Consider the following 27,454-nt stretch of genomic DNA (forward strand, 5'->3'; position numbering starts at 1 on the left):
AAACCTCTGCCTCCTGCTCTGAAGCCATCCTGCTATCCATCTAAGGATTTTCCCAGTGATTCCAACCTGTTCCAGCTTATAAAGCAACCGCTCATGTGGGACTGAGTCAAAAGCTTTGCTGAAATCTAAATAAACAATGTCGAAATTATTCCCTAAATCCAGCTTGTGAGTGACCCTTTCAAAATAGCAAACCAGACTGGTTAAACATGATTTTCCCTTTACAAAACCATGCTGAGTATCGTTGAGAATTTCAATTCGATCCAAATGATGCTGAATTACACCCTTGATCATTGCCTCCATGATTTTCCCTACCACTGAAGTCAGACTGACAGGGCGATAAATTCCCACTTCACTTTTAGAGCCACCCTTATGTATGGGAGATGCATTTGCACTTTTCCAATCCAAACGAATCTCCCCAGAGTCTAGTGATGCTCGCATAATTAGCCTCAATGGTTCAATGCACTCGCTTGCCACCTCCCTTAAGATTATAGGGTATATTCCATCAACTCCAGGAGCCTTACTGGTCTGTAGGCTCGAAAGTTTTTTCATTAAATAATCTTGCAAAATTTCAATTGAGTTCATCTGCAACAGCAGCTGGTGTATTTAATACTATCCCCTTTCCCCTTAAGTAAAGGTCCGATCTGGTTTGTCCTGCTCTTTTTGGCATTTATATATGTGAAGAATTCTCTATCCCCCTTCTTTGCTCTGTTTGCTAGTGATTTCTCATAAACTGCCTTTGCCTGTCGAACCTTTTCTGTGGCTCTATTACGTATCACCTTGTAGCTGTTATAGGCTTCAGTACTTTTTATTACTCTGTAACCTTTCCATGCCACCTTTTTCTGCTTAAGTAATGTAGCGACTTCACTATTCATCCAACCTGGAACCCTCCTCATGGAGTATTTTTTTTAATGGTATATACGCATTAAAGGCATCTGTGATTAATGTTTTAAAAGCGTACCACAGTTCAAATGTATTCATTTTCTGCACAATATCTGCCCAGTTAATAGAGGCCGTGTAGTACCTTAAGGCATCATAATTTCCTTTTCTGAAATTAAAACCCATTCCTTTGCCATTTACTTCTGCTACCTCTCTCATCATCATCCACCGTAGAACTCCGTGATCACTTCCTGCTACTGGTTCCTCTACTGTCAGCCCTGTTATGTCATCTGATTCATGTGTGATGATGAGGTCTAGGATATTCTTTTCTCTAGTACTTTCCCTGAGATGTTGATACAAATAACTGTCATCTAGTTGATTTAAAAATTTTGTTTCCCATGTCGAGTTTCCTTCCCATTTACTCCAATCAATTAGAGGCAAATTGAAATCACCCATAATAAGGCATTGACGCTTACTTGCCCATTTCATTTGCATGTAGAGACTTTCGTTATAATCTTCACAATCACCTGGTCTGTAGATTACTCCTACTCGCATTATACCTTTGTTTCCAACTATCTCACACCATACAGACTCTATACTAGCATGTGAAATGTCTGAATCCGGGAAAGCTATCGTCGCACTCAGGCTGCTTCTTAAGAAGCATTACCCCACCACCCCTTCTATCTACTCTATCCTTCCTAAATACATTATACAAGCTGTACTTAAACTCATCATCCCCAATTTCCGGGTGGCACCACGTCTCTGTAAGCCCTATTATATCCACGTTACTTGTTTTAACCAGCAGTTCAAATTTGCTCATTTTATTGACAACACTTCTAACGTTACTGTATAAACAATTAAGATTTACTGTTCTTCTATATTTAACAACCCTAACACAACCCTTGAAGTTTTTTAGGCTCTCTTCCCTGATATTAGCTACCCACTCACGTGAAACGTTTCTGCCCCCAAGAACATCTAGATAATACGTCCAGTTGGGGTAACAGATAAAAACTCTTAAGGTATGTGCAAGAGTTACTTTGACCAATATTATCAGATAAATGCGTGTCAGTACTACCCACATCCCCCCTAACTAGCAGTTTCCCTGAACCTTTAAGGTATCTTCAATAATACTGGCAAAAACCTTTGCACCACCTTTGTTTAAGTGTATCCCGTCTCTACAAAACAAATTCCTTCTACCTACAAGTGTGGGCCAAGCTGATAAAAATTTCCCCCCTTAAAGCCTTGCAGAGTCCTTCAAGTCTTGAGTTAATCCACAAGGCTTTTAACATATAATCCCTACTGTCGTGTCTGGGCAGAATTGCAGACACATTGACATTGTGGCCTAGCTCGCGGCATTTCCTCATCATGGTCCTGTATTTTTCCAACAAATTGTCAGATCGTGTACGTTTAATATCATTAGTCCCCACATGAATTATAATATTCTGTTTACCTCCCCCTTAAAATCTGGCTATCTGTTGGTGACATCATTAATAGTTGCTCCCGGCAGATATACCCTGGTTCTACTCCACCTATCCTTATTACAAAAATATTTCCTGTTTCCCTGACAATGGAATCTCCTAATAAAACAATGTCCTTTTTAACCAGAGTAGTTTGCACTTGGTTTTTCTGTTTTGAGGCCCAAATCAGGTGTGCATCACTTGGTAGAATGCTGGAGTCTTCAGTCCCTGACGAGCTCCCACATTATTCTCGAGGGCAAGCACCCGTTTTTTCAGGGACTCAAATTGTTCCATCAGTGCACCAAATTGTAATTTAAGATCGGTGCACACCTTACATCGATCACAAAGAAAAGAATCCCTAACTGATCTGTGATTAATCACCAGGTTGACCTTGGAAAACATTCCACAGGTTCTGCAACGGATTAAATCATGACTCACCCGTAAACCGCCATCAGCTATTTCCGTGTGAGTCACGATACCCTGTGACGTGTTTGAGGCAGATCTTGTAACTACCATTATAAAATTAGCTAAATATCAATGAAAATGAACTTTAAAAAATTATATCTATAATATTATTAAAATCAAACTGTTACAGAAAAACCTATAACAAAATAATCCAACAGTATCTAAATAAATCAAATATTTAAAAGCACTAATCAACAATCCACTTAACTGAGGAACCCTGACGAAGCGCGTTCGCTCACCTCGAATGCCAACACTGGAATCCGAGGTTGAATACTGAAGTTGCTTGAGAAAACATTGCTGAAAACACTTACCATGCTCATCCTTCCTCACAGGCCTCAACAAATTCATTATGTTCTGCAGAATAGATCAACGGTTAGTAATGTACTTATAACTGCCAATGCCGTCCTTGAATCATTTGAGGAGAAAGAAGAAATTGCAATCACTTATCTAGACCTACAAACTGCTTTCGATAGTGTTAACCTCACAGCTTTGCATAAGCTCATTCAAAATTATTATCACATCACGGGCAAAGTATTGAAGTTTCTGACATCCCTTCTTCAGAATAGAACCATCCATTTGTCCAGATGGATGGTTCTATTCTGAAGCCTTCTTTTTACAACTATAATTGACCCATTAATACACAACAGAACAGATATATTATCATATACCGATCACTTGAAGCTCTTAACAAAAATAAAATCAGCTGACATTGCAATAGATTACAGAAACCATCAATAAGACCTTATCAGAAATACACAAGATTTAACTTGCAAGTTAACCCTGAAAAAATCCTCCATTGTGGTCTTCTTACTGAAACCCACACCAACATTAATTCAGCCAGCAATTGGAGGAGTTTTGATTCCCCCCCCCCACACACACTGAAAAGCAAAGAGATCTGGGTGTGATCTTTGACCAAAAACTAAAATTCCATCTTTTTATTCAGCTCCGGGCCAAATTCAATAGGAAATGGTGGATTGCCAAGCAGCACTTATTACATATTCAGAAAATAAATCTGATAAAAATATATATATCAGGATGCTGATTTTCAAAGGCATAATGTATGGAGTAGAGTTGTGGGGCTTGGCTGCAAACACAACAATTAAACCATTAAATGCCTCAGAATACTAGTTCCTGAAGTGGGCAACCTGGAAGTGTCGTCTTCCACCACAGCAGCACACAACACCGATGGCCAAAGCACTGAATTTAACTAGACTTTCAGCCTTAATCCATGAAAGAAGACTAATCTGTACCATCAAAATGATCACTGGTAGAATCTCAGCACTCAACATTTGTAACAACGTGTTGGAGGATCCCCCAGCCTGCTCTCCACTCCACTCCCAAGCTTTATTGCTCTCTCTTAAAGATCGTTTTCTCCCTTATCAGAAGCTCCATCTAGTTCAACTCCAATAGTAGAGGACAAGAGGCATAGATATCTCATCTTAGATAAGCACACCACTCAATGTGGGTACCTATACGTGGTGAGGGGGACCTCCCAGTGGTGCTGCTGGCCTTCCAGATTAGCATCAGTGTGATCTAACACCCATACCTTGGTTCCATGGTTACATCGTTGGAATCCAACTTGTGCAGCCGTGCGGCGCAACCCGTGGAAACTCAGAAAAGGGGATCCTGGTGGTTGAGGGGCCCAGCCTTAATACACCACTTCAGCCCCTGCTTCAACAAGACAGGTAATCCTAGACCGGCCCGACTGGGATCAATCGGTGGGTGGTTCTTACTGCTAGGGTCAACTGCATTCCAATAAATCTCCCTCCCTTTGGTCCTGGAATGGGATCAAGGATTATTGGAAATGTGGGTGTGGTGCTCCCAAGCAAACTTGGCATTCCATTCGTGTACGCAGTACCTGCTAGTTCACGAGTGGACGTCCCCTCGTAGGGCTCCATGGTGGATGATATACTTAGGGCATCGGAAATATTTATCTTACTCTTATGAGTAATATGAATCATACTTCTTCAGGGGCCCCCAACTAGTCCCCTACCTTATTCACCAATTCTGTTAAAAGAGCCAGCACTGAGGAGAAAACACCATCTGTGACACTTTTTTTTTTTTTTTCCTCATTCTCCATTCCACCAGAAAGCAGCCAATTTGGAAAATGTCACCCTTCCTTATCCAGAAAGGATTAGAAGGGATGGCAGGATCATCTAAATCTGTAAAAAGGCTGCGTTCTGGAGATATTTTAATCAAAGCATCAAAATACAATGCATGCTGAAAAAAAATTTTGAAAGCCACATCTATAGGGGGAAATACCCATCATCATAACCTCCCTCACAAAACTCTGAACTCGTCACGAGGTGTCATATCAGAGTGAAATCTTCTTCATTTCTGAAGAAGAGATCTGCTCTTAATTAAAAGAACAAGGAGTGACAGCTGTCAAGTGAATATCCATGCGAAAGGATGATTTAACACCCGCGGCCTCCAAGTTCCATCAAGGCAGGGTACTTAAGCTGCCCAGTGAGGATTTACATTCCAAATGTGCAAACATATCCTCAATTCACAAAGGGGATTCAAAGGGTGACACAAATAACACTAGTTTACAAATTTAAGTTTGTTCACTGGGGTTTGAATTTCAATAGGTCCTACTGCCGAAATGTGTCTGTGATTTCAAATATGACTTAGATTTTTTCTATTACATCCAGAAACATCACAATTTAAGAAATAAAAAAAGTATTGTTTTTTTCGAAAGTATATAATTTTATTGTATTTAGTAATGACAAATTGATAGGATTACATTTTCATATATCAAAAAATATGTAAATACTAACAAGTATTAATCAAAATTCTGCAACTTTCATAAATCAGACCTTCATCTCTTTGTTTGAAAAGAACGTATAATCGTTTTTCTTTTATGTACAGTGCCAGGTTTCTCTCTTTTTAAGCACCAGCAGTAGTTGGCCATCACGCTTGTATTCCACCTTCCCTGGTACCTCTGCTCCATTTCATTTATGTGCTGATGGAATCTTTCCCATTATTTTTCACTCATTTGAGCAAGATTTTTGGGACAAAAAATCAAGATGGGCATGTAAAAAGTGAATTTTGATGCTGATATTATAACCTAAATTGCAAAGCTTTTCAAGCACATTGTGAACAATTTTCTCATAATCCTGTGATTTATGATTTCCTAGAAAGTTTTCCATTACACTTTTAAAAGCAATCCAGGCTTCCCTTTCAGTGTCAGTCATAGCAGTTTCAAACTGACTGTCTAAAACCAATTTTCTAATTTGGGGACCAATGAAGATACCCTTCTCCTTTTTCATCAGTAAACTGGGAAATTTACTTCCAAGGTACTTAAAGCAGTTGCCATCCTTATTCAATGCTTTAACAAATTGCTTAATTATGCCTAACTTTATATGCAGTGGAGGTAAAAGTATTTTATCTGGCTTCACCAAACTTTCGTGCACAATATTTTTTTACCCCGGTGTAAGATTGTGCATTCGATGCCATTGCTTCTTTGTCCAATGCAGCGCTTTAGCTCTGCTATCCCATTCACAAATAAAGCATGGCATTTTAGTGTATCCACCCTGTTGCCCAACAACATACATAACACTTTTAAGTCTGCTGACGAGGCTAGTGGGAGTCAGAAATGTTCAAAGCCGCTAAGTGGATTTTCTTATTTATTGATTTGAAATTATTGTTTTTCTAAAATTTTTGATTTAAATTTAGTAGTATAACATTATTTTGTGATTTTCTGATTAATCTGGTTTATTTATTCTTTACTCAGTCTTGTAATTGCAGAAAAGTATCGGTAAGGGTATCAAATCCACGTGTTACAAGTTTTTTTAGCCATATTTAGCTGCTTTATTGACCAATTGTTACACCAAATTATTTTCCATAAGTAGCTTATAGACCTAGTCAGGATCCTTAGTTTATTCTGAATCGAGACAGCGAGATTTGGAAGTTAATTAATAGTAAAGTGTCCGTAGATTTATCGTTCATATCTTGCTGCCATTGTTACATGACACAAAGTTATATCCCGAACTAGATAGCATAAGCTTAGTATAGTATAGTACAGTATATATAATATAATATTGTCAATTAATCAAAAAATTCTATTAATCTTGTTAAACTTCATTGTCAGTTAAATTATACTTTTAACTAAATACATATAACGACTTAGATTACAAACATAACATAATTAATTAATACATAATTTGATACGGAAGTTATATAAACGGAACTCGTAGATAATACTCAATACTGAAAAATATATATAGCGTTATAAGTGTGTTGGGATACAAGTTAGGGTTATAGTTTTGTACTGAAATTGAAATTTTATTGAGATTAAATCGAAATCATGACTCATCTGCCCCAGGTCCTTTTTTTTATGTTTAACTCAACAATTTCTCTTTCTTGCTGTTTTTCTTAGCATCCTTTACCAAAGATTTCCCATAATCTGCCTTCGATTGCCTAATCTCCTTTGTGACTTTATTACAGACTAGCTTATATCTGCCATAGGCTTCAGTGTCGCCTGATAATTAATATGCATCTCGTGCATTTTTCTTCTCTGCTACGAATCTCAGTTCATCTGACATCTATTTCGGCCTAAACCTAGAAAAGTATTTCTTAGTAGGAATGAAAAGCCTAGTAGCTTCCGAGATTACTTCCTTCAATGCTTCACATTTAGAATTTGCTGTTGGTAAATTTAATAAGTTGGTCTCACTGTATGGACTTAAAAAATCTGTGACCACTGTAATCACCTTTATGAAAGTAAAAGCCCTTTCCTTTATCCCTGATGGCCGTTACATCTTTAAGTAAACTTCAGTACACTGTGATCACTGCCACCTAATGGTTTTTTATCTGTAAATTCTTAATTCATGAATAATCACTGCTGATAATCATATCAAGAGTGTTACACTCTCTCTCTCTGGTTGCCTCTCAAATATGCTGCTACAGAAAGTAATTATCCAATAAATCCACAAAATTCTTTCTAGTATGCAATTGACCACCCACAAGTTCCATTTGGCGCCTCCATAGCCAGGTGGGTAGGAGCAGCAGTGCATAGCACACGCTTCTTGATTAGACTGAGGTTCGAGCCCGTCACCACCAAATACAGAGAATGCAGAAAGGTCAGGGAATGGCCATCGCATATCCCGGAGCAATATGGCCTTAGTTGCTAATGCTCCTAAAAACCAAATAACAAACAAACAACAAACAAGTTCCATTCAGTATCTGGAAAGTTAAAATCCCACATTATAGCACAATCTGATTTATTAGCCCATTTTATTTCTCTGTACAATTGTTCATTGTACTCATTAGAATCATTAGGCCTATAACAGACTCCTACCCTGATTTTTGCTTTCACAATGCTTATGTCAACTCATCATTGCATGGTCCATCCATGTCAGCTGGATACACTTCCTTAGATTTTATGTTTTCTTAATTAATAACCTAACCTCTCATTCCTTCCGATTAGGAAGGAACAAGGTTCACAATACTGGTCAACTTCTTAATACTAGTATTTCGGTATTTTTAATTTATGAAACCGGGATACCGGTATTAGCATTAGCATTAGCATTAGTAGAGGCATATGATGCAAGAAAGCAAGCTTATTCAGCATCAGCCAAAAAAAAAAAAAAAAAAAAAACCCACTCCCATTTCACCCCTCCGTTCGTTCGAAATACCTGTCCAGTCGAGCTTTAAATTTGTTTAGGCTATCAACTTCCAACAACAAGTGATGGAAGTCGGTTCCACCAACCAACCACCCGCTGGCCAAAGGCAAATTTCCGCGCATCTATCCGACATCCGTCCTTCCTCAATTTGAATTTATGCCCTCTGAGGTGATTATTCTGAGCATGATGAAGAATCCCATTGGCATTGAGCATGCTCAAACCATTCAAAGCCTTATACACCTCTATCAGATCACCTCGCCGGTGCCTAGTCTCCAGACTCTGCAATTTGCAAAACTTAAGCCTTTCTTCGTAAGAGCAACCCTTTGTTCCATTTACTAATCTTGTTGCCCTTCTCTGTACCCGTTCCAGCAGCTCTACATCCTTCTTGAACTGAGGCCTCCAGACCTGTATACAGTACTCAAGATGTGGCCTAACCATTGCCTTATACAAGGGAATAATCACCTCCTTATCCCTGCTAGAAAAATTCCTGTATATCATTGACAAGACACCATGAGCTACTCTTGCAGCTCGTCTGCACTGCTCAGAGAACTTCATATCTGCCTGCACAATTACCCCCAGGTCCTTTTCATTCTTCACCACTGTCAGTGTAGTACCGCAGAGTTGATACGTTGCTCTGGGGTTACTGTTTCCCATATGTAGTACTTTACATTTGTCAATGTTAAACTTCATTTGCCACCTCTCAGCCCATCTGTTCAACCTTTCCAGATCCTGTTGCAGCAGCATAGCGTCAGTAGTGTCCTTAACGACCCTGCCAACCTTTGTATCATCTGCAAACTTGGACATTAAACTTGATATCCCATCATCAATATCATTCATAAACACCGAAAACAACAACGGACCCAACACTGAACCTTGAGGAACTCCACTAATAACATTAGTCCACGTTGAGCAGTGTCCATTGATTAATAGTGGTATTCCAAAAAACATTTTTCGCCATAAATTTTGATGACAATTAGTTATAATAAAGTATGAAAAAAAACAAGAAATTACTTGAATTCATGTTTCAAATCAAACGTTTATTACAGTAATAAATATTCCGAAAAAAAATTATTAAACTTACAATTATTCTAAAAACAAAAAAAAAATATATATATATAACAAATTTTAGTGATTTTTAAGCATCCACACTACCTGTCTGAATAAAGTGAGCTCTTAAGAAATTAAGCAATCAATAGTATGATCATTTAAAATGGATTTAATTTTGGTACATATAAGTTAGTGCAAATGCATCATATTAGTACATAGCTAAACTCTGAATTATCAAATTTTTTGCAAAGGCAGCATCGTTTAAGTTATATCTCATGTTGTGAATACCTTCACAACGAGTTGCCATGATATTGCACTACTTCGAATAAGTAACATTTTACCAAAGGAGAAGACTGTTGTTACTTACTCTCAGTGGATATACCACCCAGACAGAACCATTTCACATCCCCGATGACAACGTTTCAGGGCTGTTTGGTCCTTCTTCGATGGATGGGTAGGTATCCTAGTGATGTCATGATGGCAAAACATTTATGAAGTATAACTCCACAATATGAGAGGTGCCTGATGTTGTATGAATTAAGACTAAGATGCCTTAAGGGCTTATGCCTCAGGCTGCAAGAAAATTAGATCATACAAGTGCAAATGCATCTTAGTCTTAATTCATCTTATACACCATCATGCATCTCTCATATTGTGGAGTTATACTTCATAACTGTTTACCCACCCACCGACGAAGGGCCAAATAGCCCTGAAATGGTGCCATCTGGGTGGTGGTATCCACTGAGAATGAGTAACAACAGCCTTCTGTTAACCGAGAGTTTCGTATCTCTCAATAATCAGGCGGAAATAATTAAATAATAAATGGCTGTTTCAGTGTCTTAGGATATTTTAAATTATTAAAACCATGCTTCTTTAAAACTCTTCTATTCGACTATTCTATTGTTAGAATCGTATCTTGGTTTCAATTTCAGTTTCAGTATGGTATGTATACTGTATTTAGGAAGAATAGGAAAGATAGACGGGGCAGTGGGGTCATGCTTCTTATCCAAAGCAGCCCAGGAACGATGAAAGCTTTCCTGGATTGAGACTTTTTGCATGCTAGTATAGAATCTGTATGGTGTGAGATAGTTCGAAGCAAAGGTATAATGAGAATGGGAATAATCTACAGGATTGTGAAGATTATGATGAGAGCCTCTACATGCAGTGGAATGGGCTAGTAAGTGTGAATGTCTTCTTATGGGTGATTTTAATTTGCCTTTAATTGATTGGAGCAAATGGGAGGGAAACTCCACCTGGGGACAAAATTTTTAAATCATCCAGATGATTGCTATTTGTATCAACACGTCAGGGAAGTACTAGGGAAAGGAATACTCTATACCTCATCATCACCGATGAACCAGATGACATAATAGGGCTGAGAGAACAGGAACCAATAGCAAGAAGTGATCACAGAGTTCTACAATGTTTGATGAAGAAAGATGTAGCGGTAGTTACATCTTTCTTCATCGTCCACCGTAATAAGAAAGATGTAGCAGTAGTTAAAGGCAAAGGAATGTGTTATAATTTCAGGAAAGGAAATTATGATGGCTTAAATGCTACATGGCCTCTATTGACTGGGTAGATATCTCACAACGAGCGAATACAATTGAATTAGGGTATACCTTTAAAATATTAATCACAGAAGCCTTGAATATTTATATACCATTAAAAATACTCCACTAGGAGGATTCCAAGTTGGATGAATAATGAAGTTGCCAGATTACTTGAGTAGAAAAAGATGGCATGGAAAAGTAACAGAGCAATTAAAAGTACTGAAGCCTATATTAGCTACAAATTTATCTGTAATAGTGCCACAGAAAAGGTTAGGTTGGCAAAGGCAGATTATGAGAAATCGCTGGCTAAGAGAGCAAAGGGGGGGGAGGGAATAAGGAATTCTTCACGTATATATATGCAAAGAGGACAACACAGATCAGATTGGTGCCTCCGTAGCCAGGTGGGCAGGAGTAGCAGTGCGTAGCACACGCTTCTTGATTAGACCGGGGTTCGAGCCTGTGTCCACCAAATACGGAGGATGTGGAAAGGTCAGGGAATGACCACCACATATCCCTGGAGCAATATGGCCTTAGTTACTAATGCTCCTAAAAAAAAAAATATAAAAAAATAAAAAAAAAAAAACAAACAAACCAGATCAGACCCTTATGTACAAACCAGATCAGACCCTTATGTACAAACCAGATCAGACCCTTTGTAATGGACTTGGGATAGTATTAAATACCCTAGCTGAAGTTGCAGATGAAGTCAACAGTTACTTTTCATCGATATTTACAGAAGGAAAACCCTTTACATCAATGAGAAATTATGGGAGTAAAGTTTAAAAAAATATAAAGCTTACAGGCCAGTAAGGCTCCTGTGATTGATTGGATGTACCCTATAATCTTAAGGGAGGGGGCACGTGAGTGCATTGAACCATTGAGGCTAATTATGAGAGCATCACTGGACTTGGGATTGATTCTGTTGGATTGGAAAAGTGCCAACGTATCTGCCATACATAAGGGTGGTTCTAAGAGTGAAGAGGAAAATTACCAGCCAGATAGTCTAACTTCAGTAGTAGGGAAAATCATGGAGGCAATGATCAAGGGTGGAATTCAGGATAACTTAGAGAGATATGGAATTCTGAAAGATACTCAGCACATGGTTTTTTAAAGGGAAAATCATTTTTAACTAATCTAGGTAGCTATTTTGACAGGGTCACTCAAGCACTGAACTTTGGGAATAATTTCAACATTGTTTATTTGGATTTCGGCAATGCATTTGACTCTGTCCCACATGAGTGGTTGGAATCACAGGGAAAATCTTTAGATGGATAGCTGGATGGCAGGAGGCAGAGGGTTGTGATAAATGGTTATTCCTCAGATTGGGTTGACATAAGAAGTGGGGTTTCCCCATGTATCAGTATTAGGACCACTCTTGTTTTTAATTTTCATAAATGACATCATGAAGAGATAGAGGGAGGTGATGTCTAAATTTGCAGATTATATAAAGATAGGTAGAGTAATTAATGATTGCTGCCAAGCAGAGCTTCTTCAGGATGACCTAGATAGACTTCAGGGATGGTCAGATAAATAGCAGCTATGCTTTAATCCAGCAAAGTGTAAGGTATTGTTCCTGGGGAACACTAATCCCAAAATAACTTATACACTTGGTGGAGTTGAACTAAAGCCATTAGTGGAGTAAGGCACCTCCGTAGCTAGGTGGGAAGGAGCAGCAGTGAGTAGCACATGCTTCTTGATTAGACCGGGGTTCGAGCCGTCACCACCAAATACGGAGGATGCGGAAAGGTCAGGGAATGACCACCGCATATTCCCGGAGCAATATGGCCTTAGTTGCTAATTCTCCTAAAAACCAAATAACAAACAATTAGTGGAGTAAAGGGACTTGAGTATTACGATACTGTCAGATATGAATTTCTCCCAGCGTTGTAGACTGTTTGGAAGAAAGGCCCATGGTGCCCCATCGGTGATTTATCGAACAATTGCTAGTAGAGATAAGGACATCATAATCCTATTATATAAGTCTATTGTTAAACCACACTTGGAATATTGTGTTCAAGTATGGAGATCACACCTAAAGAAAGGCATTGTGCTTCTTGAAAGGGTCCAAAGACGGGTAACTCACCTGGTGAGATTGGCAAAAGGGCGTCCATATGAGGAAAGACTTCGAATATGTGGGTTGCTGAGCTTGAAACTAAGCACCTTTAGAGGAGACTTGATTGAGGTGTTTAAGGCTCTGAGAAGCAAAAGAAAAATGAATGAGGACAAAATTTTCATGGTTTTAGAAATTATTCTAGAACAAGGGGTCATAATTTCAAGTTACGGGGAGGAGTTGTTTAGACTGGATTGCAGGAAGTTTTATTTTAGCCAGTGAGTTATAAATTAGTGGAATAAGTTACCTACATGAGTAGTAGAGGGTGACAGTGTGGAAATTCAAATGTCAGCTGAATCATCTACAGGAGGAGGGAAATGCATAGGTTGTCCATCTCCTTTTCTCTTATTAGTTATTCTTTTTTTTTAGTTTTCTTCATATTATTATTATTTTATTTTTATTCTTAATATTTTATATTTTTTTGTTATTTTATTTTATTTTATTATTTATTATTTTTTTCTTTTTCATTAACTGATACTGTATAAGCTTGCTTTCTTACATCATATGCCTCTACTAATGCCAGTGCTAAAATTATAGCTAATCATTTGGTCAGTTAATATCTTTCCTTAACAAATCCATTCTGTGATTTCTGTATAACTCTGTACCTGTAAAAACAGTCCTGCAGATTATGAAATCACTATTAACTGGTGATTCCATAATTTTCCCTGGAACAGAGGTCAAACTTAGTCTGCAATTACTGATGTTGCTCTTTGTTCTCCCTTGTGAATAGGAGAGAGCAACCTGAACAGAATCATCAGCAGTTATGCCACTCATGTCTAATGGGAATTCCCTTTTCTTCAAGTACAGCAGGCCCCCGCTATAATACGGTTTGCTTTACACAGATTCGCTATAACGCTGTTCTTATATTATAACTCGTATCTGACTATAACGCTGTCACAAATCACTATAACACTCTGTTTTTTTACAGATTGCATTTTTGGCATATTTAACGAAATCGTTTCATTTAATGGAGTCGATAGCTTGAAAATGAATAGCAAAACAGTATTAAAACGTTTCCCACGCTCGGTGAAATTTTCTCGCACGCTAATTTAATTGAAGTACAGTGACTTGTTACATAGTTCCGAGATCAACATTTTAAAAAATGATCAAGTATATTGCTTGTAATATTTGCTTTATATGCATTTATCCGAAGTCTAGTCATCACTCAGTACAGTATTAGACATTGTGCATAACGGACAGTTTACTAGAACATTGTATCGTAATTAATGCAACCAATGCAGTTACATTTTCGAAGAGCTAATAATGACTGATAGAAATGAAAAAGCAACAAGGTCAGGGCGCAGTACGAAGACTATAAATGTAAGAAAAAGACTGAATTTGAAAATTGAATTAGATGTTTTGAAGCAAATCGATTCCGGTCAACGACAAGCGGATGTGTGCCATAATTTAGGACTTGCAACTTTAACTGTAAGAACAATTATAAAAAAATAAAGAATTAATTTTAGCAGCGAGAAAGATAGCTGTTCCAAAAAAAAAAGAGAGAGAGAGAAAGAGATTAGCCAATATGATTATCTGAAGAAAACTCGCCTAAAAGGGAAAAAAAATGTGGAACCATTTAAAACTGGTAAGGGCTGGTAGAATAGATTTAAAATCCAGGGAGAAGCTGCTAGTGCAGATCAAGGAGCCGAAACTTTCAAAAAAGAACTTGTTAAAATTATTGAAGAGGGGTATTATGTGTTATACTTCTCAACAAAGGCTGAATCTCTTTAAAAGTTACAGCTGACAGTTACAGGCTCCGCAAAAACGATAAGTGTTTGCCTTTTATTTACATGATTGTTATTTTATATTGTACTTAATATGTAGTCATATAGTTATAGTTACGCTGGTTATTTTTTATTTTTAATTTAGATAAAGAGTTTTTGTGGATTTTACTTACGATAGGTAAAACCGTTATTTCGTTCCATTTTGTAGCCATTGTTTTTGGATATAGTGGTAGGGAATTCAAATTTTTTAATTGAGGTAGCTCTAGCGCATAATTATATAGTAATACGCTTCACTGTTTCTATTTAATAGTTTCTATTCAAATACTATTGATATTTAATTTATTGATTTTATTAATTTAAACTACCATGCCCCAGACTAGAGCAGCAAAGCAACGGGCACAAAGTGGCAGGAGTGCTGTGAATCGGGGGAGAACTGAGGGGGGCAATTCTCCAACGCATCACAGCCTAAAAAAATGTGCAACTTGTGAAATGTTTGCTGAACTCTCTGGAACGGAACATGATATTGCCATGGGGGATGTCTTTGTGTGTGCGCGATGTAAGGAGTGTAAGGAAATCAGGCGACAACTCAGCGTTGTTATGGGCCTATATGAGAGTTTGAAGGACAGGGTGGATGCCCTCGAAAGATCTAAATTGAGGGGCCCATCAGGCTCTCAGCTGCCCACCTCAACGCCAGAGCTCACTCCTGGGCATCGGGCAACACGGCGGCAATCTCCAAAGCAGAATGCGCTGGTCCCAAAGGAACTAGTTATTGTTGGTGACTCTATTGTCAGGGAGACGGGGAATATATTTTGTAAAAAGGATAGGTGGAACAGGACCAGGGTATGTCTGCCAGGGGCAAAGGTTGATGACGTTGTAGAGCGGATATCATCTTTCAAGGGCACAAAAGGTGATATAGTTGTACACGTTGGTACTAATGATATTAAGAGTAGGAGACCGGCGGAATTACTCAACAAGTACAGGTCACTGTTGAAAAAAAGTCGTGAAATAGGGTTGAATTTGAAAGTGTCTGCAATTCTGCCCAGACACGATAGGAGGGAGTACATGATGAGAGCCTTGTCGATCAATTCGGCCCTGGAAAGATTGTGCAAGGCTCAAGGGGTAGAATTTTTTTCAGCCTGGACTGTACTTGTTAACAGGAGAGATTGCTTCTACAGGGATGGGATACACTTAAATAGAAAGGGTGCAAGAATATTTGCTGATGCTATCGAGGCAGTGTTAGGTGGGTCGGAAAACTGCTAGTTTGGGGGGATACAAAGACTAATAGTTTAACAGTAACCGCAGGCAGAGGTGAAGGTGATTCTTGCACAACTTCTATTAGAATAAGAAGCGACCTGGAGCGAGGGGTGTTGGGGGTTTCAGGGACGGATGGCAGTCATCATGGAATAGTTGGGTATATGGGATGTGTTAGGGTAACAGGGAATAGGCATAGGAGCATGTATGCTTGCATGTATACCAATGCTAGAAGTATAGTAAATAAATTTGATGAATTTGAAGTGTTGGTCAAGACATCAAAGGCGGATATTGTTGGGATAGCAGAGACGTGGTGTCACAAAGATATAAGGAATGCAGAACTGGAATTTGGGGAGTACAATGTGTACAGAAAGGATAGACAGGACAGAAAGGGAGGGGGTGTTATGCTGTTAATTAAGAAAAACATAAAATCAAAGGAAGTGCACCCAGTTAATATAGATGAACAGTGCTCTGTTGAGTCAGTTTGGTGTGAGATAAGCACTGCGAAAGGAAAAATAAGAGTAGGAGTGTGTTATAGGCCTAATGACTCAAATGAGTACAATGAACAATTGTACAGAGAAATAGAGTGGGCTAATAAATCAGAATGTCTTATAATGGGGGATTTTAACTTCCCAGATATTGCCTGGAACTTGTGGATTGGTCACTCACACACTAGTCAGACTTTTGTGGAGTTATTGGATGATTGTTTTCTGCAGCAGCATGTTCGAGAGGCAACCAGAGAAAGTAACACTCTTGATCTGGTTATCAGCAGTGATCATTCGTGTATTAAGAATTTGCAGATAAAGGAACCACTAGGTGGCAGTGATCACAGTGTGCTGAAGTGGGATTTACTCAAAGAGGTAACTACCGTCAGGGGTAAAGGAAAGGGTTTTTGCTTCCGTAAAGGGGAGTACAGTGGTCTCAGACAGTTTTTAAATTCTGTACAGTGGGATCAACTGACGATGTTACAAACAGTAAATTCTAAGTGGGAAGCATTCAAAGAATTAATCGCGGAAGCTACTAGACTTTATATACCGATTAAGAAATATCGTTCAAGGTTTAGGCCTAAATGGTTATCAAATGAACTAATGAGACTCGTGACAGAGAAGAAAAATGCATGGGATGCATATAAATTATCAGGTGACACAGAAGCCTGTGGCAGATATAAGCTAGTCTGTAATCAGGTCACAAAGGAGGTTCGGCAGGCGAAGGCGGATTACGAGAAATCTTTGGCAAAAGATGCTAAGAAAAACAGCAAGGATTTCTTTACTTATATAAACTCTAAAAGGAAGGGGATGAATCTGATTGGTCCACTTGACATCGATGGTTCGACTGTTGATGATCCTGCTCAGATAGCAAACAAACTGAATGAGTATTTTGCATCTACATTCACACGTGAGGAATTATTACAATTTGAAAATGGAAGAAGGTTATCAAATTGTAGCAGTGTGCTTAATGATTTTGTAATAACTGAGAGCAAAGTGGAGGAGAAATTGTTGAAGTTAAACATAAGAAAGGCACCTGGGGTGGATGGGATCTATCCAGTTATTTTAAAGGAGGCGGCAAAGCAACTAAGCAAACCCTTAGCCATAATTATGAGAGCATCCTTGGACTCAGGGGAGGTTCCCACGGACTGGAGATGTGCAAATGTGTCCCCAATTCACAAAGGTGGATCGAAGGGTGACACGAGTAATTACAGACCAGTTAGTTTAACTTCTGTTCCGGGTAAAATAATGGAGTCGCTGGTTAAAGATGCATTGCAGGATCATCTAGACAAGACTGCAGCGATAACTCAAACACAGCATGGGTTTGTTAAGGGAAAGTCTTGTCTGACAAATTTGATTGGTTATTATGATGTGGTCACAAAGGAACTGGATGCAAAAAATAATTTTGATATCATATACTTGGATTTCAGGAAAGCTTTTGACACTGTTGCGCATGGAAGACTACTGTACAAATTGGAGCAGAATGGTATTAAGGGTAAGTTGCTACAATGGATAAAAGGATGGTTAAGTGGGAGAAGACAGAGGGTGGTAATCAATGGGTGCTGCTCTTCGTGGACTAATGTTATTAGTGGAGTCCCACAGGGTTCGGTGTTGGGTCCACTGTTGTTTTGTGTATTTATCAATGATATTGATGAAGGTATATCAGGCTTAATGTCGAAGTTTGCAGATGACACAAAGGTTGGCAGGGTTGTTAATGACAGTAATGGCAGTGTGCTACTGCAACAGGATCTAGATAATTTGGGCAGATGGGCTAAGAAGTGGCAACTGAAGTTCAACCTTGACAAATGCAAAGTACTGCATATGGGTAGAAATAACCCCAGAGAAACGTACCAACTGTGTGGTACTACACTTAAGGTGGTAGAAAATGAAAAAGACCTGGGAGTAATTGTGCAGTCAGATATGAAGTTTTCTGAGCAGTGCAGACAGGCTGCTAGGGCGGGTCATGGGGTTTTGTCAATGATATATAGGAATTTTGCTAGCAGGGAAAAGGAGGTGATTGTCCCTCTGTATAAGGCAATGGTCAGGCCACGCCTTGAGTACTGCGTACAGGTCTGGAGGCCTCATTTTAGGAAGGATGTAGATTTGCTTGAGCGTGTACAGAGAAGAGCAACACGATTGGTGAGGGGAATGAAGGGATTCTCTTACCAAGAGAGGCTTAAGTTCTGCAAATTGCAGTGGCTGGAGACTAGGCACCTGCGCGGTGATCTGATTGAGGTCTATAAGGCCTTGAATGGGTTGAGCACGCTGAATTCTGATGGGATCCTTCCACTTGTTCAGATTACCAACCTACGGGGACATAAGTTCAAATTAAGAAAGGACAGATGTAGAATAGATGTGCGGAAATTTGCCTTTAGCCAGCGGGTGGTTAATTGCTGGAACAAACTTCCATCTGTCGTTGTAGAAGTTGATAGGTTAAATAAATTTAAGGAGGAACTGGACAGGCATTTGGAGGGAATGGTGTGATTTTTTTTTTTTTTTTTTGGCTGATGCTGCATAAGCTCCTACACTTGCTTTCTTGCATCATGTGCCACTACTACTACTACTACTACTACTACTACTACTACAAGCTTTTAACATAGATGAAGCAGGACTTTTGTGGAAACGAATGCCTAAAAGAAGATTCATATTGAAAGAAGAAAAAACATGCCAGGTTTCAAAGCGGCGAAGGATCGGTTGACTTTATTGTTGGGTGGTAATGCTGCAGGGGATTTAAAATTAATACCCCTTTTAGTTTATTTAGAAGAGGGCCAAAGTTCAACCCAAAATCCACACATTTTTCATGATTAAATTCATCAATTAAATTAAATCAATTAAAATCAATTAAATTCATTATTTTAATTGGAATTAAGTTTACTTTTGATATGTAAGTAGTTACCACATAATTATATACGTATGTAATGCAGAATATTTTATATGTACAAATATTTGAATATTAAATATTTTGACCGACATTTGTGCATCTTTTCACTGCCATTTATTATTGATTAGGAAATATCCTATGGCACCGACCACAACTCACAAATACATATGTTACCTTATGGGAATGCGGTGCTCGCTTAGCACGGATTCACTTAGCGCTCTGTTTTTCCCAGAATGAATTATCAGCATTAAGATGGGGTCACCTGTAATCATAGTGTTAACATAGGTAAAGAATTCTTTGTATTCTTAACTAAAGACTTCTCATAATTTGCCTTAACTTGCTTAACCCCCTTAGTCACTTGGGTGCAGAATAGTTTGTACTTACTGTCTGTGTTCTTTTATAATTTATATAATCAGGGGGTGAAGATTAGAATTAAAAAGAGCAAAAGAGGAAAGAGATTTTGAAGTTATGATATGGTTAGATATGCTGTTCTCCAGTGTGGACAGGTGGCAGGAAAGGTTCTTGGTGTCCTATTGATGATTTATTGAACATTTGCTTAGAGAGAGAGAGAGAGAGAGAGAGAGAGAGAGAGAGAGAGAGAGATTAGGTTATTATCCCACTATATAAGGCAATTTTAAGACCACACTTAAAATATTGTGTCAGGTTTAACTGCTTGGTGAGGGCTGCAAAAGGAACCTCATATGAAGAAAGATTTAAAATATTTGGTCTGGACCTTGTTTACTGGGCTTATTAGAGGGGACGTGATTTGGGTTGGTAAGGCTCTGAGAGGAAATTGCAAAATGATTGGAACCAAAATTTTCACTGTTATGATTCCAGAACTCAGGGCCATATATTCATATTACAGGGAATGAGATTTAGACTGAATTGTAGGAAGTTTTCTTTTAGTCAGCAATTTGTTAATTGCTTGAATAAGTTACCTCTGGTTGGTTGACGCTCACCACTTGGGGAAATTGGTGGTCAGCTATGAGGATGGACACAGATACATTATTTTCTTTTATATATATACTGTATATATATATATATATTTATTTTTTATTTTTACATTAATTTTTTATTATTTATTTATATATATATACTTCTATATTTATTTATATATTTCTTTTCTTTTCTTAATTTAATTTTGTTTGTGTTATATTTGAATTTATTTTGTTTTTGTTTTATTTTTTAATTTATTTTGTTTTATTTAATTTATTTATTTCTAGGCCAGTGGAACAAAAAGCCTGTGTCTTCCTTGCACTTATGACCAATACTAATTACTATGGCATTTGTAAGTTAATGTGAGTGATGCTAACCACACAGAGGTCATTATTGTGCTATCCATTTTGTCACCTTTGCTTTTCTAAGTGGTCATAGCTGTTACTTTAATTGTTGCTTAATAAATTGCTTTTATTATTAAAGAAACTCAAGTAGATTTAGGATAAAAGCCTTGTGCCATATTCACTCTAAATTTACTTGAGTTTGTTTTATCTGTTCTCAGGGCCGCATTTACCATAAGGCGCATTAGCCCCCAGCTGGGGGCCTAACTTTAAAACCTAACTCCTCACAAACAACTACTGTATATAAAAAACAGTCTAGCTATAGTTTCAAAATAAAATACTTATTTTTAAATATTAAATTCATAACATAAAAACTAGAGTCCCTGAAAAATTTGTGAGGACTCCCGCCTCCATTTGAAATATTGTTTTATCGCACGGCTGTAACTGATCGAAGTTAACCGTCGTTCATAAGCATGCGTAATGACCGAGAGTTTAGTTACCATTAGTATTTGTATAGCAGTATACAAGACATATACCTAATTATATACAGTGAAACTTCTCCTAACGGACACCTCTCGTTAACGGATATCTCTCTACAACGGACATTTTCAAATTCCCCAACTCACCTCCATTGGTTTTAACGTGTTTTCAGCTTCTGTCTAGCGGACTTTCTCTGTAACGGATGCAGACAGGCAATCTGCACTGTTTCGTTTAGATTAGCACTTAATTTGATCTCCCCATAACGGACTGCGGGAGAGCTCACTGCCCTTTTTCTAGGAACTTTTCTTCCACATATTGCCTCAATCTATTTTCTATTTCCGATTCTCTGAATTTTATCAAGGTTCACGTCGCGGTTGTAAACCCTTTTTCAAGAATTTTTAAGGCACTTGTACAACTTCTGATGAATTTGGTGTGTGCAGGGGGCGGGGTGAATTTGGTCGGCCTTTCGTCTTTTGAGTTTCAGTTTTCAGTTTTGTTCAGTGTCGTGTGAAGTGCACAATGTCTTCTCGTAAACATTTAACTTTAAAAGATAAAGTCGAACTCATTAATGCTTATAATCGGCAAAAAAATAGTGTTCGCAATCTCGCTGCAAAATTCAAAATCGGGAAGATGCAGGTAAGCGACATCCTAAAGAAAAAAAATGAACTACTCAAACAATTTTGGCAACATGGAAATGATCACGTTCAAAAATCATTCCCGAAAACTGTTGGACTTCAAATTGACAATGTTACGTACGAGTGGTTTTGTCGCGCATGTGCTAAAAAAATTCCCATTAATGGGCCTATTATTAGGGAAAAGGCTTTGGAGGTTGCAAAATCTATGGGAGTAAATGAGTTCAAAGCTTCTGTGGGATGGCTAGACAAGTTCAAAACTCGGCATAAAATTTCTTGGAAAACCGTAAGTGGTGAAGATGGATCTGTTGATACTGGGATTGTAACAGAGTGGACCGTCAAATTGGGAGAGTTATGTCGTGATTTTGAAGCTAAGGATATTTACAACCGTGATGAAACAGGGTTGTTTTTTAAGCTCTTCCTGAAAAAACAATGAGTCTAAAAAACGAAAAGTGCCAGGGCGGAAAAATTTCTAAGGAACGCTTGACTGTACTATTGTGTACAAATATGCTGGGAGACTACAAATATGTTATAGGAAAACCACAAAATCCTCGTTGTTTCAAGGGCATAAAGTTGAATCTTTTGAATGTTGACTGGAAGTCTAATAAAAAAGCGTGGATGACACGAGATATCATGAGCGAATGGATAAGTCACTTTAACCAAAACATGATTCGTCAAAACAGAAAAATTATTCTTTTCATGGATAATGCTGCATCTCACTCGCACATTGAATTGTCCAACATTCAAATCGTTTTTCTGCCACCAAACACATCTGCAGAGTGTCAGCCCTTGGATCAAGGGATAATAAAAAATTTTAAACTTCACTACAGAAAACGTGTTTTAAGACATCTCATTGCAAACATGAACGATGTAACATGTGCGAGTGACCTTGCAAAGAAGCTCAGCATCCTAGATGCGATTCAATGGATTTCCTCTTCAGTAAACGCAATTAGAAAACAAACTGTCGTGAACTGTTTTGTAAAGTCTGGCTTCTCAAACGCAAAAATTGAAGTTGTGAACAGCAATGTGGAGCACCAAGAAGAACAAGAACTTCAACATCCATTGATAATGTACGATACTTCAGCTACAAGTGACCCTGGCTACAAAGATATAGATTCGAACCTCACTACAGAAGATGGTGCTCTAGATATCAACAACATTATCATCAATATTTTTCAAGAAGTTCCTCATGAGGATGAAGAAATGGAAGGAGGTCATTCTGTCGAAGAACATATTAACGACGAACCACCGATGAAAATAGAAGCGCTCATACAAATCAATCATTTAAAAATGTTTTTCGCCGCTGAAGAAGATACTGAAGGACTTTCGATGGTTTCTTCACTCCAAACAAATGTTGAAAACAAAATTATCAGCCGGAAGAAGGTGGAGAAGAAAATAAGTGATTACTGTATATATTTTTCTTAAGATAAAGTCATAATATGCATAGCACAATTGTATGCATATTATTTACAAAAATATTGTGCAAAATCTGTATATAATTTAATTTAATTTTACATTAAACGTTTAACGATTTTTCGTTCTTTCTTTTTTTTTTCTCCCTCAGACTTCTTGTTAGCGGACACTTCTCTCTAACGGACAGGTTGTGCAGGCAGATATGAAGTTCTCTGAGCAGTGCAGACGGGCTGCAAGAGTAGCTCATGGAGTATTGTCAATGATATACAGGAATTTTTCCAGCAGGGATAAGGAGGTGATTATTCCATTGTATAAGGCAATGGTCAGGCCACATCTAGAGTACTGTATACAGGTCTGGAGGCCTCATTTCAAGAAGGATGTAGAGCTGCTGGAACGAGTACAGAGAAGGGCAACAAGATTAGTGAATGGAACAAAGGGGTGCTCTTACGAAGAAAGGCTTAAGTTTTGCAAATTACAGTGTCTGGAGACTAGGCACCAGCGAGGTGATCTGATAGAGGTGTATAAAGCCTTGAATGGTTTAAGCATGCTCAATGCTGATGGGATTCTTCCTCAAGCTCAGAAAAATCACCTGAGAAGGCATAAATTCAAATTGAGGAAAGACAGATGTAGGATAGATGTGCGGAAATTTGCCTTTAGCCAGCGGGTGGTTGGTTGGTGGAACAGACTTCCATCCCTTGTGGTGGAGGTTGATAGCCTAAATAAGTTTAAGGCTCAGCTGGACAGGTATTTTGAACGAACAGAGGGGTGACGTGGAAGTGGGTTTTTTTTTTTTTCTTTTTTTTTTGGCTGATGCTGCATAAGCTTGCTTTCTTGCATCAAATGCCTCTACTAATGCTAATGCTAAAAAAATCACCTACCTTCATGTAATATCACAGCTAATGGAGAAAGCAAATGAATATAAAACACCATTATGCCTGGCATTTGTGGATTATGAAAAAGCACTTGACTCCATACAGCATAAGGCAATGTTTCGGGCACTAGAAAGACAAGGCATAGATACCCCACATATTATGATTTTGAAGAAAATATATGAGAGTGCTACCTCCTTTATTAGACTAGACAAAGACAGTAGGAAATTTAAAATCGAGAAAGGAGTTCGACAAGGAGACACAATATCTCCGAAGCTGTTTACTGCTGCCCTTGAGGAAGCTTTCAGAAGATTAGACTGGTCGCAGAAAGGAGTCAATGTGAACGGAGAGTACTTAAACCATTTACGATTTGCAGATGACATTGTGGTCATAAGCAACGATCTCAAAGAATTAGAGGAAAATCTTAATCAGTTATGCAAGTTAGTAAGGATTTAGGACTAAAGATGAATATGGCTAAAACAAAAGTAATGATGAACAAGTATGCCACAGAATGGGAAATAATGATTGAAGGAGCAGTAATTGAGAAGGTGGAGTCATATACTTATCTGAGACAAGTTATTAGCTTTAATAATGATAAATGGCTGGAGATCAAGAGAAGAATAAATTTTGGATGGATAGCATTCAGGAAATATAGTCACATACTAAAGAGCAATATCCCAGTTTGTCTGAAACTTAAAATAATGAACCAATGTATACTCCCCACCATGACTTATGGAAGTGAAACGTGGGCATTCACCAAAAGAATGGAAGAGAAGCTGAGAACTACACAGCGAAGAATGGAACGAATTATATTGGGAATCAGACTGTTAGATAAGAAGAGAAACACATGGATTAGGCAGCAAACTCAAGTAAAGGAAATTCTTATCAAAACTAAAGAACTAAAATGGTCTTGGGCAGGACACATAGCTCGAAGACATGATGACAGATGGGCTAAAAAATAGCAGAATGTTACCCAAGAGGAGCTAGAAGAAATCCTGGAAGACAAAGGTGGAGATGGATATATGAAATTCATGAGTTTGTGGGTAGTAAATGGATGGCCAGTGCTCAAAACAGAAGGAACTGGAAAGTTGCTGGAGAGGCTTTCATCCTGCAGTGAATTGAAAATGGCTGATGATGATGATGATTTCAACAATTGTGTGGGACAAAATTTTACATCGAATAAATGCGACTAGTAAATCTCTACAAGATCCCGATATGGATTTGCTATTAGCTAATAATTTGTTACAGTGTTTTGTCGGTTTTATTTTAGATATAAGAAATAGTTTAGCTGCTTTTAATGAAGAAGCGAATTTATTAACAGATGAGACACAATTTAAAGATGGGAAGAAAAGAATGAAAAAAAACAAAAAAATGTGTGATGACATTTCACAATCTGACAATGACATTTTATTACATGGGAAAGAAAATTTCTTTGTTTAATACTTTTAACGTCATTTGCGATAAGCTAATTTTGGAAATTAACGAAAGGACGAAAGGATATTTAGACATATTAGATATGTTTGACATATTTTTAAAGAAAGATATAGATCAAGACAAGTACATGACTAGTATTAACCAAATTTTACAAACTTATAGGACTGATATTGACTCGGAAAAATTTATTGACGAAATTAAACAATTTTTAATAATGATGAAAGAAGAAAATTTTTAATTAAAAATATGTACAAATTTATAAACAGCGGGTTAAGGTCTACCTTCCCAAATGTAGAAACTGTTTTAAAAATATTTTTGACTATGCCTATTTCAAATGCAAGTTCTGAACACTCATTTTCGGTATTGAAACAAATTAAAAATTATTTAAGAAGTAACCTGCACCAAAATAAAACAAATGACCTATCATTATTATTCATTGAATCAGATGCAATGGACTCAATTACTTATGATGATATTATAGATATATTTGCTAAGACCAAAGCCAGAAAAAAAAAACTTTTAGTTATTTTTTTTTTAATTTAATACATATATACTTGTGTATGTATGTATAATACTTTATTTTTAATACATACATACCTATGCTGTGTTATTTTTATTTTATTAAAATGAGTTTTTATAGAAATGTTGACTTTTATTTTCAATAAATTAAAAAAAATATTTATGAGTTTGTTTAACTGAAATAAATGTTTGAAAGAATTTTTTTTTACTTTCTACTGACTTGACCTGACCTTTTGAGGCCTAATAATTCTGTTGCACCTAGGGTCTCCAAAAGTGTATATGTGGCCCTGTCTGTTCTGCCATCTTGCATCTCACATATTGTAGATATATCTTCTCAATGAGTTCTTAAAGTTTTTACAATACTCACTGCCCACTGATGAGTCCCTAGAGAAGGTTAGATATTCAGTATAAGCAATGGTATTTATTTTAAACAAAAGCAATATAGGTTTACACTGGCTCACCGCTTTTTATTTAGAGTAGTGCTGTACTCACACAACTCATAGTAAGATAGGCACATAAGGAGAAAGCTCGTGTTCTTTATTTTGCTCATTACTATATACAAAATGAAGCGACAGCTAGTATGCCTGTTTAGACAATAATATTATACATATAATAACTAATGTTATTGTACATTATTATTAACAACATTATTAATGATAAAAATTCATTATGATATGAGTATTATAATTTTATCTCAGAAAAATATGTTTTGTGTCATTATTTTTCTCTTCTAGGCTAGGCGAATACTGTCAGATTTTGGGGTTCCTATTGCAATTGTGATCATGGTTATTTTGGATTTCGTAATTGAAGATGTATATACACAAGTGAGTTTATTCTTCATAATTTATTTGTAACATATGATGAAAGCAAATTAGCTTGACAACTTTTTTGTTGCTAAAGTAAATAAGAATGAGAAAAATGGACTGTCTCATTGTTTAGAAAAACTGTTTGATTGACAGGGTGAATAAAGTCAGTAGGCAGCACACTTGAGACCTGGCATGACAACTATTAAAAATTATGTTTGCATAGAGAAGTCAGTATGAGTTAGGTGTTTTTTTTTTTTTTTTTTGTCCATATCTAATGCCCGAATGCAAACAAATAATTGAAAAATCTAAAGAAACTACCATTCTCATACCAGGCTTGAAAAATTTGAGTTTCCAAATAGGGAAAAATGGGCCCTCTGTCAAATTGATTTTTTTTTTTTTCTTTAATTGTACAGATTAGTCAAATCACCCATCAAATTTTGTGGAAAAATGAGTGACTAAGGTTTTGGTTTCATCCTTTGAATTGATAAGTTTAATCTTATAATAATTTAATAATTTCACTCTTCAAAAAAGAAACTATAAATTTCTAGAAATAT

General features: G+C 37.4%; 1 protein-coding gene across 1 annotated transcript in view; it reads left to right on the top strand.

Moving 5' to 3' along the window:
• LOC150075056 (band 3 anion transport protein-like) overlaps positions 1–27,454 on the top strand; it is a 934,629-nt gene that overhangs the window by 782,546 nt on the left and 124,629 nt on the right. The window contains exon 21 of the mRNA XM_090388866.1: positions 26,829–26,918. Coding sequence (XP_090244992.1) covers positions 26,829–26,918 — 90 coding nt within the window. The remainder of the gene's footprint in view (positions 1–26,828; positions 26,919–27,454) is intronic.

This window comes from Mastigoproctus giganteus, chromosome 14 (assembly GCF_048544385.1).
Source record: "Mastigoproctus giganteus isolate SK-2022 chromosome 14, ASM4854438v1, whole genome shotgun sequence".
Classification (NCBI taxonomy): Eukaryota; Metazoa; Arthropoda; class Arachnida; order Uropygi; family Thelyphonidae; genus Mastigoproctus; species Mastigoproctus giganteus.